Consider the following 18,230-nt stretch of genomic DNA (forward strand, 5'->3'; position numbering starts at 1 on the left):
ACAAGGGACAGACAAGTGTGGACACATGATTTTCCAAATCAAGCCTGACTTAAGTCCAGGAATTACAACCATGCTGGCACCCAAAGAGATTAAAACAGAAGTTACTGTGGGTTTCAATCCTGTGCGTGGCTCCTGTCAGCCACCTTTTCTTGGCTCCCAGGTGCCAATATTTAATAATTCTCTTGACTTCAATTTTTAACAAAAGCCAAGTGCCACAGAGACTCCTTGCTGGCAACTCTCCTCCCATCCTGACTCCACAGCAACACCTCATAAAACCATACCAAAAGGATACACAGAATGCTTCAGTTCAGTAATCTCAAGTTACTTCTCCTGAGTAAATCCCAGATTCTTGAATAAGATGCAAGAAGGGGAGAAGAAAGAAATTAAGAGCAATTACTGCCCTATCTAGTGATCAAACACAGCCGCTCACACCAAGTACTCAGCAACTCTGACCTGCCCTTAAACAGGGCACAGAACCTAACCCAGTTGGCACCTCACCCTGCACAGTAATTATGTATTTCCAGATGGGACGGTGCTATTCCAAGTCACAGCAATGAGGTCGATGATTATGCATGATGGAACAAAGAAAGGGAACTCGATGGAGGCACTGGCACTTAGAAGATCTCTCCTCCTCAAACAAAACCCAAATAAAAACCAGAACCAACAAAGCATAGTGATCAATTGCAAGAATGAATCCTTCAAAAACCAAGAGGTGAGACACACCCCACATCCCTCCTGCCCTGGTTTTCCTTAGGAGCCAGTACCAAGTGTGTATTCACAAGGATGTTACTCCCATTCTGTAGAAAAAGCAGCAGAGGAAGTGGTGGCTGCTCAGGAGAGCAAAAGACGTTGTTTCTGCCAAAGCACCGAAATGTGGAACAGAACCCGGAGTCACTGCACTCCCAAGTGCTCACTCGAGGACAGTCACTATTAAACGGGATTAGTCACCAGAGCAGGATCCCACTACTTAAAGGCAAAGCAATACAATTATTAAACTTTTACCAGCCTCCAATTAGTGCCTGACACCTGTAATTTGACTGGCGGAGACTCCCACCAAATTCCCGACGCGTTCCCAACGGAGGCAGCAGCAGCTCCGGGAGCAGCACGGAGGTTTCCTACTCACTCCCTTCAAGGCTGACTACTGGGAACCAAAACACCTTGTTCAAAACCCTTAAACCCGCTCTGCACACCCCCACCCAAACACGACTCTGCACCCCGGGAATGGGAGGGAATGCTCCTCCGTGCAGACACCAGGCCAGCTTTCCTGCACTCAACAGCACGGCCCGTGCAAGTCGGCTCCGAGCCTGGGAAACCAGATTTAAATAGACAGAGCAGAAGAAAAATGTCCTGCCCAGCATGGCACGAGCAGCAGATTCCAGGCGCTGTGCTCGGTCCGGGCTGTGTGAAGCTTTCAGTTGTGTTTACATCAGCACCCACAGCTCCTTAGAGAAGGGCACTGCTAAGGAAAGCCTGTTGGCACGTCACCAGCAGGCCTGAGAAAGCCCATTATCCTGTCAGCTGCATCCCCATCATCCTGTCAGCTGCAGCGCTCCGTGCAGGAAGGATCAGGCAGGAGCGAGTCCTGCTGCGGCTCCTTGGGCACAGCCAGGGGCCGTGAGCAGCGCTCTGCTCCACGGAGCAGGACGCGGCCGGACCCTTCCCACGCGGGAGCCTTCGAGCTGCGCGCAAGATCAGAACATCAGAACGTCAGAACATCAGAACATCGAGCCAAACTCGGCAGCAGAGAGAACCCAGAACCCAGCTGCACTTTGCAAACCCACCCCAAAGTCACTGAACTCGGCTGCTTCAGGGGAGAACAGGCTTTTCTCCCAGCACACCCATTCCTCCTAATTAATAGAGCAATTAATGGTTCTTTAAAAAGAACGACATTTAGTTTTTGGTGCAAAGCGGCCTTTTTAAATAGAAAAAGCATCCTTTTACCACAAAGAGAAGGAACAGTCAGATTACTACCCTTGTTATGCAGGATATTGTGATACCACCCCGATATTTCTGTTGTTCCGATCACTAACATCCTCACACGTGGAATTTTCTTATTTTCTATCGGTACATCACCATCAAGACATATTTTCACAAAACTGGAAGGACATATATCCCTTCCACGCTGACACCAGCGGACCTTAAACCAAAATAAACAAGCCTAAAAGTAAAAAAAAATTTATTTACCAGCCGTCTCCAAATCCACAACTACTTCTGACAGAGAATTTTCCTCCCGTTGCCTCTCTCAGGGTGCAATATCTCCCCTTCCAATCTAAATAAACTGATTTCTCAAACATCTCGCTTGTAGAGGGAAGGAAGTATGGAGAAATCAGCAGGATTATTTAAGAGCACACAGTCAGCAACTTGACAAAAACAAAAAGAACGCAAACAAAAGGGGCTCTAGTGCTGAAAAGCAGCCAGACCTGCCCTCATATCCTGCACTGCTCACTTGACCAGAACGTCTTGAATTTGGAAAAGAAGGAACTTTATGTCTAATAACAGACAACAATTCCATGGTGTATTTGCACTAACAAAGTGAAATCTCTCCAAGATCAAACTTGTTGTAAAATTGGGTCCAAAATTATGAAATATTTATATAAACTTCTAACCACGCAACAGCAGTATGAACAGATGTCAGCCCTAACCAAGTAAAAGCTGGACACTGTCACCAAAGAACTGCTTGGCACTGAAAAAATAAGAACTGCTGGTTCTGTTTTCTGGTTAAGATTATGGGGAAGTTACTCACAGAACAAGATGAGCTTTTTAGAAGTATTTCAGTAATAAATCAAAACAAATAAACCCTACTTCCACACCATAAGTGAATCCAAATGCTCTTTCCAGTTGTCCTCACATACACTACCACAGGAAGCAGCCTGATAAATCTGCTAAAAGCCTTAAGAAGCCTAAATTAAATATTCATACTCTGAAAATGATGAAGCCAGCACAAACCCCCGAGTCCCCTTTGCCACTCCAGCTCTGTGTAGCCCAGAGCAAGAGATGAAAGATTTCCTGCAGTCGGTGATGCGGGGCTGGAACCTCCACGAAGGAGAAGGACCCTGGAAGCTCTGCCTCTGGGAGCTCAGGGTTGAGTTTGGCACTCGGGGATTTTCCTGAGACGCTCCCTTACCTCTGTTACCTAACTGAGAACTGCCCCCATTTCCTCCAGTTTGAGGATCCCAGGTTGGTCGGGTTTTGTTCACAACCTGAAAAGATTTGTCGAAAGCTTCTGAAAAATCTTGTAATTGAATGATGACATCAATTACTTAATTTTAATGAGAGTGAGATCATATTTTAATTTTCCATTCTGCATTAAATTTCAAGCGAAGGTGACTGTGCAGTTTCTCTCAGCAATAGCCAATGACCCTCTGAGGTGGAAGCAGAATTACTTCCAATAACAAACTAAACTTTATTGCTTTATTTCTCATTAGCACTTAATTCTACAGAATTAGCTTGAGTTTATTACTATGCAAAAAGACAGGTAAATCCTCCAACTTACTCACTGAAACAGCTCAACTTTGAACTCTCTGGTTCTCACAAGAAGAAAAAATCCTGCCAGCTAAATTCTCTCTAGGTGTGGACAGAGCAGAATTTAATACACAACTTTAAAAGTCCAAGAAAAACCCCAAACCTACAGGAAAAAGAGACAAAACTTAACAAATGCATGACCTGAAAAAGCAAGGTAGGAGTTGTGGAGGGTGTGAAATTAGACTTGTCAGTCGTTTGTGGGGACCCTGAGGTCTTCAGCTGGATGGAAAAGGCAGGATGGAGACCACGGATGGACGCAGGTGCACGGGGCAAAGCTGCTGCTTCAGCTCCACAGCGTGACCCTGGCAGAGCTCCTGGACAGCTGTGGCCCAATTCCACCTCTGGTTAGGAAGGCAGGGACTCTCCAGGCGCCTCCCTCTCCATCACTGCAGGAGCCCCACCTCTCCCAAACCTGGAAATCCTACAGAACTCTGTGGTTTGCCCGTCTGAGGACCGCCCCAATTGCAGCCTTGCTCCACTGACCTACAACCGTCCCAGCACCGTGCGCTTGTCTCGCTCCAGTCTATTCCACACCATTCCCCACCCCTGGAAGTGCTCAGGGCCAGTCTGGACAGGGCTTGGAGCACCCGGGGACAGCAGGAGGTGCCCATGGCAGCAGGGTGGGATGAGATGAGCTTTAAGGCTCCTCCCAACCCAAACCTTTCCATGATTCCATAGATCACTTCCTACCTGGTCTCTCAGCCTCACTTTAACACAAGTTCCTCCACCACAGCCTATGTGACCTTTCCAGCCTCACCACTGAAGAGATGAAAATTCAACATTCCCTTTTATTCCTGCTAGAAATGACAACACAAAAAGCACTTGGACAGGAACCATCTGTTCCTGTGCCTAATGGAGCCATAATCACTGGATAACAACCGTTCCACAGAACATTCCACTGTTTATAAAACCAGGGTGTCAATGTAATAATATTAATGGGGAGCTGCTTGTGTCTTTTGGATAAAATATGATATTCACAGCAGGCTCTGCTTTCAGCTGCAAACACCAGAGCCTTTTACAGGAAAGCAAAGCACCACAGACAGCACTCACAATTAGGGGGTGGAGGGGCAGGAAGGGCTAAGGACATGTTGACAGTAATAATTTAAGATGAGATATTCTGCCAAGAAAGAGAAACTAAAGGATTAACATCCAAATAGAAAATCTGCAATTAAGCAAAAACCTCTGAAAGAGAAGGACTGCGGACACAGCTCCAGGTTGGATCGTTGCCTTCCAATTTGTTCTCCAAGACTTCTCTGCTGACTCCATGTGTTTCATAGAAGTAAAATTCATGCCACGTAACAAGAAAACATTTCTCAAGAGAAATGATGATGTTTGGGAAATAAAACAACCACTTCTCTCCAAGATCTCTTGCACAACAAGATTGCTTCTTTCTTAGCACTGGGATTCTACAAGCACAACACAGAACTGTATTAAAAAAACACAGAAACAAAATAAATTCCTTGGAGAATCCCAGCTGAGATCTTCCTACCAACCACAGCGCTGACCTGCAGTGCCAGCCAGTCTGAGCATCCATAAAAACACCTGCAGGCTGTAGCACCTCAGACGTACCCAGAAAACTCTGGAGAGCTGTTTCCTCTAGCCCTAACTGCTGGAGGAAGAAACAACAAAATTCCTCCCAGGACCGCCGGGTCACAGGCGGGTGGCCCCCAGCCCCATGAAAATACACAACCACAAAAGCCACAAAAGCAGGATGTGCTCAGCACCCAGCACTGTGCTCACGGTTCTCTCAAGTGTGATACCTGAGTTGTGCTGGGAACAGGCAGGATTGAATATTTCATGTTAAAAGCTCCAAAAGGAGAAACAAACAAAAAAAAGCCCTGGCCCAGAAGTGCAGCCTGTCAAAATCAACTGCTCAACTGACAGACAGTGCTGTACCCCACAGTGCTGAGACGCCTGGCAAGACAGCCATAAATCACTCCAAAATCTTCTTTTCATGCAGAGGAAAAGGAACAGTAAAGATCCAAACATCAAAACTTGCCCATTTTTAATTTGCTCGGTTGCACTTGTTTAAAATTGACATTTATTTTGATACTTGAGCTTGTTTCTCCTTTTTATTTCTGCATGCAGCAAGCAGCAAGCTGAGAATGAGGAGCTTTTCACATGGAGAAACCCAGAGGCACCCAGAGTTCATCCCAGAGGCGCCTTCCCCAGAGCAAAGGCAGCCTGAGCATGGAGACACGTCCTGCCCTGAGAGCAGAGGGGATTCAGCAGCCTGAGCATGGAGACACGTCCTGCCCTGAGAGCAGAGGGAGGTCACACACGTGGCTCAGATGTTCCATAAGGGAGCAGCTCCACGCAGAAGATCCTTCCCCACGGTCTGGTTCCAATAGGCAGGGTCAGTGCTCTCCTGACAGACCTGCTGGAGGAAAACCCTGAGAATTCAACACAAAACCTTCGAATTCAAGGAAGGCGCTGGGGATGCAGAGGTGCACAAACAGACACAGCTCCCTTTGGTCTCTAACAAAGGCTCGGAGCAATGGGAACACTGCCCGGCCTCGCCGCCTTCCTCCTCTTCATCTGCTTCCATCCCCAGATAACGCGGGCAGGCTTTGAATTCGCACCCTGCACAATCAGAGGGGGAGGACGGCACCGGAAACCCAAGTCAGCTTTTCCCCTTGGCTGGGGAACTCCCTGGAACAGCAGCACAGTTTCGTTGACGTGCCCAACACGGTGTCACAGGAGACAGCAGACAACGTGCTCAGAGCTCCACCATTAACTGGTTTAGTGAGTTAAGACACAGATCCGTCTGCAACTCCTTGGGGCAGAATGTGCTGAAGGAGCAGAAATTCACCTTTCAACTAAGAATCCGTGAAACAGCTTCAAACAATCTCCCTGAATGGTGGAAACAATCCAACAACTGAAAGCTCACCCGATGTGACAGCACCTCTTGGGGACTTCTTGTCACACTTCACCCACAGAAAACTATTCTGAAATAGCTCTTCCTGACAGCAGAATTATAGAAAAACCAGCTCTGACATTTCCCAGGTCTCTCTAGTTCCTTTCCTTCCCCCTTTTTTGGATTGTTTTACAGACTGCTGTCATGGTGTCAAGGATTCCACTGCAATACAGTGAATTTCTTTGATCCTGTGAGGTCCTGCATCCAAGCCCAGGAGCAGCTGCACCAGCACAGGCCCAGGGTTGCCACTTTGCAGGTGGGAGCAGCAGAAAGCCACGCACACACTCCCGGCCGCACCAGAGTCAGATCCTCCAAATGCCAAACTCAGCCCTCAGAGACGAATATTTTCTCCTTCTCCAGTTCTCCAGCCACCTCTCTCCTTTTATCCTTCTGCCCAAATCACTGTGTCTCTGCTGGAAGAGGAGCCTGCAGTGCCGTACAACACCTCTGTGTTCACACCATTTCACTCGGTCTGTCATTTTAAACATTCCCAGGAAGGTCATCCGTCATTTTAAACAAGAGAACATAAACAAGTAATTACTTTTCTAGGAGAAGAGGCCAAGTTCTGGCATCCTGGAGAACTTTTACAACCATCATCTCCTTATTTTGTGTCTCCCTCCCTTGAGCTTTGCTGAATCCAATTAAATCTCTGGAAGGTGAGAAAGAGAAAACGTCACCTTTGCCGCAGACTCAACGTCGACGAGTGTGAGCCTCCAGAAACACATCCCTGAGAACCTGCAGTACATGAACCTTGATTTCCATTTGTCTTTCCCCATCGGGTTCAACGCCAGGAATTCACATCCCACAGGGAAGTGAAGGGGTTGAACACCACCAGCTGTGCTACTGCACACCGACAGCCAAGAGGGTCCGACAGGAACGGGAATCCTGCAGGGAAGGATCCTGGCGTGCAGGACAAACTCCTGCAGCTCTCTTGAGCCAGAGGATCCCACTGTTCCCAGGACAAAGCCCAAAGGGGAGCAGGCAGTACAGGAGAACAGTGCAAAGCAAACGGAACGTGTTTGGAGCAGAACCAAAACCCAAAGCCCAAGCCCTGTGCTCACCCCTCGGAATCAGCAACAGCCACAGGTAACAAGGGAGATTTCAGGCCCCCCTTACAGGAACTACAGAACAGGAACTGGAATCAGACGAGGCAGGGAGGAGAAAGATCTAAATTTTCTTTTTTTCTTAAAGTCACACCTGGAAAAATGGCTTTGTTCAGATTTATTAAAAATCAGCTTATCCACCATGAAAGTGAGGAGACCCACACCACGAGGTGAGTAATTACACAGGACAGGAATCACAGGAACATCAGGTATGACAAAGCCGGGTCCAAATGCTTTTCCTTACAGCTTCCACGCTGCAAGCAGCCACTTCTAAAAGAGTTTGACCAAAGCTCTGTCCAATGAACAAGGATTTGATACACCAAAGGCAAAGGGTAATTACATCTTCCTGTTTGCTCTTCTCAACAGAGATTTTTTTGAAGGCCTACTGCAAAAAGAACTGCCTTGAAAGCCTTCCAAGGGAACACCAGCTCCAGGGTTATAGATTTTTCCGATTTTGGGGAAATATGAGAGCAAATTAACTCAGGTCTCTGCGCTTCTGGTCAAATAGACTAAAACAATGTTCCCACTTAAGTCCTTAACACTAATGGCAACTGGCCCTACACAATTTTAACATGCAGCAATTTTAAAACAGGACTTAACAAGTTAAAGTGTATCAAACACAGGAATAACTACACAGAAATGTTTGCTCAAGGTTACTAGGTGTGGCTGCAGCCAAGACATAATAGGATTATTTATATCTGACTCATTTGCTTCGCCTTCATCCACAATTCTCCCTATTTGGGATTCAGTAAATGACTTCTTTCTGCACCACACGACTTCTTAAAATCAGGACATTTTCACGGAGGACTTGAAAATTTAAAGCAGAGAGGAGAAATCCCACAAATACAGTGGGTTTATGTCATGTTTAACCAAACCTGACCATCACCATCAGGGAAAAGCTCTGTGAGCACACAGCACGGTGAGACATCCACTCACTGGTAATCACACTGCACGTGTCCCAGTGGGAGCGACAGCAGAGGCTCTGATGTCCCTGCTCCGTGTCCGAGCTGCTCACCTCACCCCCTTCCTGCCTGGGAACACAAAATAACAACGCTTCCCCCTTCTCACTGCGCCAGCTTCCAACCCCAAACTGCCTAAGAATGGAGGTTTTCATTCCAGTTACAATAAGAATTGTTCTTTTTTTAATCCACAAGGGATCACTTAAAGTTTCTGTCCTAAGAATAAACACAGGTCTCAGTCTCAAAAAAACATTTACATGAGCACTTGAGCGCTTGGCCGTTCGGAGATCTCCTTTTTGTAACAAGGGGCTTCAGTCTCATGTCCAGGATTTTGTCAGGATTGACACAAAAGCCCAAAAACACTGCCTCAAAGTAATTTATAATTTGCTTCTTTCACTGCTCATGAAACCCAAACACAGTGAAAGGTTTGGTATTTTCTCAAGAAATCCAGCCTAGATTCCTGAAAGTCTCATCCCGTGCCCCCTCCGGCCCTCCAGAGCTCACGGCTTTCCGTGGAGCTGCGGCACCTGAGCTCCCCGAGATGGAGAGAGTGAGGTGCCAGGGGGTGAGAGCAGCCCGAGCCAAGGCTGCTGCCAAGGGTTTTGTCATGAAACCGGGGATGCAGCTCCTGAGGACACACAGCAGAGCAGAGGTGCGTTCCTCCAGCCTGGAGACTCAGCACAGAGCTGGACGAAGCAAATTCCTCTCCTTCCTCATCACACACAGTGAGCAGCCCCGCCAATGCCATCAGGACCTTGTTCCAGCACCCCGTGGGACACACAGCAATCTCCTGAATGCCAGAAATGGAGCACCTTTAATAGGCATTTTCTGCTTGTATTCAATTAAGGGGGAAAAAAGGCAGCACGGTTTAATAACTGCAGCTTGGTTTATTCCCTACCAGCACCGCTGAGGATCAGGGACTTTTATCTCCCGCTCCCATCACCTGACTCCCTGACCCCACTCTCCATCACAGGGTGAATAACCACAGCCTGGAATCTGCCATGGCACTTGGAGGAACTCTCCTGGTCCTCACCCCAGTGACAATGCAGACTGTGAGCAGGAACGTCAGAGATGTCAGAGCCTCCTTGCAGCGCTCTCCTGCCCCACACCCGGCCCAGAGTCACCTTGGACAACTGTTAACCCTGCCCTTACCTCTCACTAGAAAGGGAACACAAAACTCCAAAGCCTCCATCCCCTCCTCGGGGCTTCTTTTGGCTGCCCAGCTCCTCACTGGGATCACTGTTTCCAGAGAAGTGCATTCTTAAATTACAGGGAAAGTCGATGACAGAGATGCAATCACCAGGCAAAGCAAGCAGGAGTATCAGGCCATGCTCCGTGTACTCTGCTGCTGCTCTCAGGGAGCAATCACAGCATTTCCAGAAAAAGGTGCTTCAAACTGAAAAGGTTCCTCAGTTAATCAGCACCCGAAATGAAGAGCTGGTGCATTAAAGGTGTGGGTGGGACAACAGGAAACACAAATCCTCCCTCAAGCACATCCTCACCTGACAGCCCTTCCTGGAATCACACACAGAGACAGGGCCTGAAACCAAATCTTACAGCCCTCGACCTTTTCTGCTGGATCATTCAAGCTTTGATCACATCCTTCCAATTTATGGCCAAGCAAGGGTCCCATCAGAACTTACTTTGCTTGTACGTTCCAAACCTCCCACTTCCAAAATCTCCCTTGGCTTGTCCTACACGCACAGCATTGGGTGTGTGTCAGGAGGGAAGGGGAAAAGGAGAACGTCCTCCAAAAGTTACCTGTGCTGCTCTCAGAGAAATGAATGATAACCTCTATTAGAGGAACACCGGTGTTGCCATTCCCAAGTAAATTTGTTAATGCAGCAAGCTAAAATCCAGGAATACAAACACTGACTCAGCTCTGCAGTTTACGCTTTATCCCCAATAAAAGGCTCACTTGTCCAGCTCCTTTAGGACTAAGCCACAGGAACATCCCTCCTAAGAGCAAAAGACAGGAAAAACATCCCAAACAATTCTTTTCCACCGCTGCACTTTAGACCTGATGTTTGACATCAGTCCTGATCCCAGAGGCAAAATGGGAGCGCTCCATGCACTCAGTCACCCAGCTCCCACGGCTACAGCCATCCCAAATGGAATGCATTATTCCTGCATTAAAACATATGTTTTTCAAGGCAGCCAGCCATCCGGCTGTTCCGAGGGAGATTACAGAAGACCTAATTTTATCAGGCAGGGATACAATTCTCCTGGATGTTTTTGCTCCCTAGGGACATGGGGCTGGTGAAAGCAGGTTGCCTGACTGCCGGGGAACAATTCCGAGAGGCTCCGTCGCTGATCATTCAGGCAGGAATTGGAACCCTGGGTCCACAAAATGTATTAATGGATGCCCCGTAGGCTCTGTGGGCTCCCATCCCTGTGGAATTCAGAGGCCAGGAAGACCTAGTTTGCATCAGCAATTCTCAAGTCAACAAGAATTAGAAAGAGTTTATGTTGGCAGAGAAGTGCTCAAACTTTTACATGGTTTTTTTCTTTCCTTTTTCTTTTTATCATCTTAAGTTAACCTAAATAAAAGAAGGTGATTGCTCACAGCAAGGAAAGTTACGTTACTATTACATTACTATCTTTGGTATAAAATCAGTGTAACTTAAACTTACGTCCTGCCTATGTTTACCTCAAGTGGTTTACTTCTCGGCTTTGAAGTTTGCAAAGAACACAAACTGATGGAAACAGGCATTTTACTCCAAATATCAGGCGAGAGCATCAGCCCAGTACGTGATTCAAGATGAGAAATACAGGTGTGAGGCTCTTCCCAAGGCTTTTCATGAAATGCAACGGGAAAATTCGTGTAGCAGATGGAATGCTGCTGCCTGCAGAGCATCCGTTAGCTATAAATCACTGCTTCCTCACACATGGTGCAAATGTAAGAATCTTCCATTCTAATTAACAGAACGAGACATCCTGGCCTGATGACTCGTCCCTGATTTCACAAGCTCTCCAAAAAATACTGGATTGAATCAGCCTCAACAGAGAGAAATGCTTCAATTCCTCTCTCTATGAATCCACGTCCAAAAAAGCAACTGAGCAACTCCCCGAGAGATTCAGGAAATGCTTTTTATAACGGAGACACATGGTTTAAAGAAAACCATCCTAAGAAATTATCTGCACATTGTATTTGAAAGAAATGCAAACAGGAACTCTCCAGCTTCTGCCCATCCCTCGGGAATGCTCACCATGAGTTCACTCTTTGGCTCCTGAAACTTGCCACTGAATAAACACGATAAACCCAGTGAATAGAAAACTTCATGACAAACACTAATCAGAGAGAGGGAATCAGGAAGGAACTATCACCCGTTCCCAACCACCACCAGCGAACCAGAGGCACGAGGGGTGCTCTGCCTGCGCTTCCCTGAGGAGCTCCAAGGATTGCTGCATCTTGGGAAGAGCAGCAGCTCTGTGCAGCTCCTCTGCCACCCATCACGTTCCCTACTCAATATTTCATGCTACAGAATTTAAAATAGCAAGCTGGAGTTGAGTTATCTAGGACACCACAGCAAACTCCAAACGCGGCTTTAGCGCAGCTGTGGAGGCCAGCAGATCTGGTGAACATTCCCAGCCCGAGCACCCAGCTGAAGTGGCAAATGTCACCCATCCTGAAGCACCAGCAGTCATAAAATCCACTGAGAATCGTTGCTACCAGGTGTCCCCTCCACCCAGCTGAGGAAACTGGTTCTAACTCCAGCAAAGCCTCACAGAGGCAGCCAGGGAGGAGGTGCAGGACTCTTCAAAGCCTCTAATTTCCTCATCTCCCCAAGGCAAAGGGTCGGAGCTGCAGCTTTTAAATAGAGCCCCAAACTCGCTCATTTCCTAAGTATAAAAGGGACAACACAAAAATATGCACATTCTTTAACCTTCCTGGTTATTTTTTATTATTCCAGTCTGGATGCTCCGAAGACCTTCCTCCTTTTCCCCACGTTTACATGCCTCGATCGTGTACCAACAGTAAGCCCGACTCCCACTCACAGCAGCCAAAATATTTCTTCCAGTATTTGTGTTTAACTCCCTCTCTCCAAACCATTAATCACTTAAATCATTCTGCTTTGACCATCTGCAGAGCAGAAATCTGTGATCATCTTGTGGAGGCTCTGCTTGCTGGGCTGGTGACAGATCTGGCACTTTGGTTCTCTCGGTCACGGCTGGAGCTGGATTTCCTTTTCCTGTAACACAGACACTGCACGGAATCCATGTGTTCCGTGTTTACATCACTTTTTCCTGGGCTGTGAAGCTAAAGAAAATCTAATTTCATCCCCAATGAGAGCAGAGGAGGGATCTTTACTGCGATCTTTGCAGAGCCAACCAAGGCTGGAGGATCCCTGGCTGAGCACAGCCAGCTCCCAGTGACAGCTCCAGGAGCGTTTTAGGCATTTCAAAGCTCTCAAACTGTACATGCACACAGAGACTGCGTCAAAGCCCTGCACAGATTTCTCAGCAGATTTGGGACCCATCTGCTGCCAGTCCTGCAGGTAAATTAAGGAAGCAACATTAAAGCTTTCCCAGTGCTGGTTTTGCCTAATGCAAGACTTGTGGGTGAGATGCTGCATAAATGCACAAAAACCACCTGTAAGTCCTGTTAGCTAAGGCTGATCAGATCCAACTTGCTTATGTTTATAAAGCTCGTCTTCAACCTTTTCTGTGCTTTGCCCACAGTTCCTCTCCGAGTGGGGGAAGAAACTGAAGTGAAACCTTTCTGCTCACTCAGCACAATCCATACAGCCAGTCCCTACTCAGACAATTGCTTCCCTTGACTCTGTAATTTAAATTGTGTGCTTCAGCTGCTTAATCTATAAAAAAGGTCCTCACCTACTTTGACAGGCGCCTGGCAATCAAAGACTGCAACCTGAAACACACAATTTTTAAAGGATCAGAGAAATACCCTGATTCCACAAGAAATTTTCAAGCCAAACAAAACAAAGACTCTACCCACTTGCTTGAGTCAACATGTTTTCTTCCAGTACGGTTCTATCCTACTTGGCTGGCCTTAGTCCTGAGTTTCCACCGTTTTGCTGAGCCTCCTTTTTCCATACATGCCACCATCCTTCTGCTCCCTCAGCTCCTGAAAATCCTCACACGAAGCTTTGCTCCGCAGACAGAGCCTCAGCTCTGCAGCGAGAGACAATCAGCTTTAAAAGGAACAAACCCAGGCGCACGGCGCCATTCACAGGAACACCCACCCAGACTCATAAACCGGACAGCAAACGTGTGCTCAGAGAGGAAAGCAAAGAGAAATCAGCCTGGCCAGGCAGGAGGGAGGACGTGGTAGGACGTGGTAACCCTGCCACAGAACCCAGCGGCGGCTGAAACGAGTCCACGGCTCGCAGGAGCTCCTCCTGACTACCAGGAGCAACTCCCCTGCCCTGCCCTGGACATTCAGGTGTCTCTCCAGGGACAGCCCTTCACCAGTCAGAAACACCAGGAAGGCAGAGGCTGCGGGGACACAGGCCCAGCGCTGCGGGGGTGTTTAACCCCTGCAGGGCCGGGCTGGCACAGCCGGAGCTCTCACCTCCAGCAGGACGCACTGCCCCGCACGGGCAGTACAACAGCCACGTAACACACCCTCTGAACGTGCCTAATCACAGCCTCTGAGTCGGGAGGGTCCAGAGTTTCCCAGCTCCAGTGACAGCTGGGATGAGGCTGAAGTGAGAGGAGCTGCTGGAATGTTGCACCCAAGGTGCAAGAACACCCAAGCCCAGTGGTGAAGTGCTTTAATGTTAACATTTTCCACTGACTATGGGATGAATTCAGACATTTACCTTGTTCTGTGCACCCCTCAGCGCACACTGAGAGCATTCTAAGGAACAGCATGACGTGGTGGATCTGAAGTCACCTTGGCTCAGGGCTGCAGCTCAACCCAAAGGTGAGAGTGAGCTCCTGCCCTCACAGACGTGTGAAAACGGGGGAAAAACTCTTCTCTAAAGTTAATATCCCTGGCACTTTCACTCATCAAACAGAAACAGATCTAAATGCAAAGGCAGCCCTTCCCATCATTAGTAATGCATAATGTGGGTGTTACTGACAGATGAAGAAAAGCTCCAGAAAGAAAAATATCCCAAAAGTGAGAAAAGTAGGAAAACACGAGTAATGAGCAGGTTCCAGGTCTCCCACAGCTCCATGACCCAATTCTCAGCTGATACATGTTACTGTTACTTGAACATTCCTCTCAGAGGGGAATGGAAGAGAGGGGATGGAAGAGAGGGGATGGAAGAGAGGGGATGGAAGAGAGGGGATGGAAGGGAGGGGAATGGAAGTGAGGGGATGGAAGAGAGGGGATGGAAGAGAGGGGGTGGAAGGTCTCCCTGAGTTCAGCTGCAGGTATTAATGCTCTTCACACTGAGAGAAGACAATCAACTCTTATGCACGCTTAGAAAAGAATGAGCCGGTCTCAAATCCATCACCAAGGCCCAAGACATAGAGTGAGACGCAATTTCTGTTGATGAATGAACAATTAATGTTTCCTGAAACACGTCCCACTGCTTTGCTCAGACGTTCTCAGGGCACTCAGGGATGGGGTGACTGTTACTTCCGTGCTGACCACAGGGCTCAGCAAGGAATAATCCAGAGGTATAATTAGTCCTGTTGCTCCGTCTGCACAGATTGTTCCTTAAGAAACTCTCATGGCTCACCATTGCAAACTCTGATTTCTATTTCCAGCATTCATTAAAGTAATCCTGCTCCGCTTTGCATCCTGCTTGCTGACGCAGCGCCTTTCACAACCACAACGTCAGATAAGGGTTTGGTACTTTATTTCCCCCGTTTTGTTATAAATTCTCTACTCTGTGGCGGTCAGCAGTAGCAAATGCCTGGATGAAACTCACTGCAAGGCTCAGCACTCAATGTCAGCGCTCCCAGCCCTGGAGCCAGGTGTTCCCCATCGTCCATCAAGGACAGAGCCGCCCCCAGCTCCGGCTCCCAGGGTCCCTGCGCTGCTCCCGGCAGCCACCGTTCCTCTCCTCTCCCAAAAACGAGGAGGTCCTACGTAAAAAACCTGACAGAAGTATTCACAGAGTCAACAGCCAAGCCCAGAGACAATCGAAGCTGCAACAAGGGGGTGGGAAAAAAAGGATCAAGTGTTCTTATCTGAGCAACAACTGAGCAGTTGCACATGGAGCCCCGCTGCCATTTTTAATAAAATGCCTCTATTCAATATTGTTTACTGTCAACAGCCCGTGGTTACATTCAGCTGAACAATGCACACACAGGCCTCAAAATCCCTCAGCTTAAGCCTCAAACTAGGGCGTATTTTTCAAGAACTCCACAATGACATTACCTCACTCCCCCTCTCCACAGCTCAGTTATCTCAGCAACAACATCCCCTAAAATACGTTCCCGAGACTCTGGGGACACAGTCACCCAAGATTCTCTGTACTCGTGGGTTTTTTGACAGAAAAAGTGATTTGCACAAACAAATCCTTGATATGCATATTAAGAAATCCAAGTATTAAAGCCACAAAGGGGCAGTGGATTTAATATTCAGAGAATTACTTACATAACCCACAAAACTTCACTCTGTAGCACCCAAGTTGAAGCTATTGGAGCAGCTCGTTAAAGATTAGTGAGATGTCACAGCAGGCAGTCCAGCAACAGAGTTCATTTATTTTTAAGTTTGTAGTACAATCCATCCCAGGGTCAAATCACAACGCGCTTTCAGTGCCACAAGAAACAAACTTCAGAAAATCCAAGAAAATGCTTAAAACATTCAACAAATTCTTTCAAAAACCTATTTAACGTTACATTTTGAGCAACACCACCGTTCCTCATTCTTTGTTATCACGGAGTCCCCTGAAACCAAACACTAGATAAAGTTTTATCACTTTAGTTAAAAGCCTGCAGAGAGTTTACCTGGAAAAGAGTTAACAAACCCCCCAACCAGCCAGCATCAGGGGTTTAGCTACAGCCCAGCTGTGTTAGGAAAGCAGTGCCACGGCCTCTTCTGCTGGCAAAGCCCCGAGTGCCAGCGTGGGCAGTGGGGGCTGACAGCCCCCAGCTCAGCCCTGGGAGCGAATTCCTCAACTCCAAAGAGTCAATAAGTCTCTTTTATGCACTGTGGGCTCCGGGATAAACAGAACAAGGAAAGACATGCCTGTAGCTTGATTTTTCTTAATTTTTAATGCTAAGAGAGACATCGATGATCCTTGCAGGCTCCCTTGCAACTCAAGATATTTTGATTCTCTGGTTATTCCAGCCACGCAGGGAATCCTCCTGAGAAGCCACTGATTCTGGCATCAAGTTCCATACCCCGATGGAGGGAGGAAAATTAAAATTATGCAAATCTGAGCTACCTGCTCTGCAACCTCCCCCCTCCGTCTCAGCTTCACCCCTCGCCCTCCGGCTTCACAAGGGAGATTCACAACAAAGCTGTACCGAGAGCAGCATTTTAAACGCTCGGGAACAAAGACAAACCCATGCAAAAAAGGAAACAACAAGGGAAAAAAAAAAAAAAACCAACACCAAAAAGCGCATGCTCTGAACCGATTATGGCAGAACTTATTCAGAAAGTGGGAATAACACAGTGTTTGCCTTCATCATTGTGCCCAAAGTTCCTGCGACTCCCCCGCCCCAGAACTGCCCGTCCCGGGGTCTCTCGCTCCCACTCCGTATCCCCGGCTCGGGGGCTACGGAAAAGAGGCTACAAGGCAAAAAACAGCCCCGAGGGAGGAGGGGAGGCCAGGTCACCCACCCCCGACAGGTGAAGGGCCGCCCCGGGGCTCCCCGGGCTCCGCCGGGGGTCCCCGCACGCACGGGTGATGCTCCCAGCGCTCCTTCCGCTCAGACACAACCCCAACCCGGGCCGGGCCCTTCCTTCCCCCCGCGGTCCTCTCACGCAGAGTCCGGAGCCTCGTTCGCCGCGCTCCGGCCACTCCCGAGCCCCTCTCGCACCCCGCCGCCCCCGGCCCCTCCGCGGAGGCTCCGCGGCGCCCCGCGGCCAGGGCCGGGCCGGGCTCCGGGCGCCCCTCGCTCACCTTCCGACAGCTCCAGCTCCAGCTCGGCCAGCTGCTCGCGGACCTCGCGGGGCAGCGAGGACACGGCGGCGGGCTCGGCCATGGCGGCGGGCGGGGCTCGGGGCGCGGCGGGGCCTCAGCGGCCGCGGGGCGCGGGGGGAGCGGGAGCGGCCGCAGCCTCCGCCATGGCTGAGCCCGGCGCCGCCGGCACGTGACCGCGCGGCGCGCGCGCCCCGAGCCCCGCGGCGCCCCCGTGCGGCCCCGCCCCGCGCTGCACCCGCCCCCGATCCCGGTTCCCATCCCCATCCCGGTTCCGCTCCAGATCCCCGGTTCTGGTCCCAGTTCCGCTCCCGATCCCCACGCCCAGTCCTGGTTCGGTTCCCAGACCCCGCTCCTGATCCCCGGTTCCCGGTTCTGCCCCCCGGGCCCCGTTCCGCCCCCGTCCCCATCCCGGGCTCCGTGCTCAGTTCCTCCCGCAGCGGGCGGGTGAAGCCTTTGGCCGCTCCGGAGCCGTGTCCAGGTGACCGCGAAGGGACGGGAGCGGCTCCCCCAGGGAGCGGGGAAGGAGCCGGGGTCCCCCCGAGGCACCAGCGCGGACGGGAGCGCAGCCAAGCGCCCAAAGGCCCCGGCGGGAGCGGAGGATGGAGCGGCCCCGGGCCCAGCGCTGGGACAGACGGACGGGAGGCACCGACAGACACCCGGGCAGCTCCAGCGACCATCAGCCAGAACTCTTCTGCGAGCGCTGGACCCAGAGCGG

The 18,230-nt window shown here is 49.4% G+C and overlaps 1 protein-coding gene across 3 annotated transcripts in view; it reads right to left on the bottom strand.

The window, feature by feature from the left end:
• Positions 1 to 17,591, bottom strand: part of DIP2B (disco interacting protein 2 homolog B) — a 60,043-nt gene extending 42,452 nt beyond the window's left edge. For all 3 annotated transcript variants that reach the window (XM_040088356.2, XM_040088355.2, XM_040088354.2), the window contains exon 1: positions 17,495 to 17,591. In XM_040088356.2, coding sequence (XP_039944290.1) covers positions 17,495 to 17,576 — 82 coding nt within the window. In that variant the 5' untranslated portion in view covers positions 17,577 to 17,591. The remainder of the gene's footprint in view (positions 1 to 17,494) is intronic.
• Positions 17,592 to 18,230: the final 639 nt, after the last annotated feature.

The sequence above is a fragment of the Hirundo rustica genome, chromosome 30, assembly GCF_015227805.2.
Source record: "Hirundo rustica isolate bHirRus1 chromosome 30, bHirRus1.pri.v3, whole genome shotgun sequence".
Classification (NCBI taxonomy): Eukaryota; Metazoa; Chordata; class Aves; order Passeriformes; family Hirundinidae; genus Hirundo; species Hirundo rustica.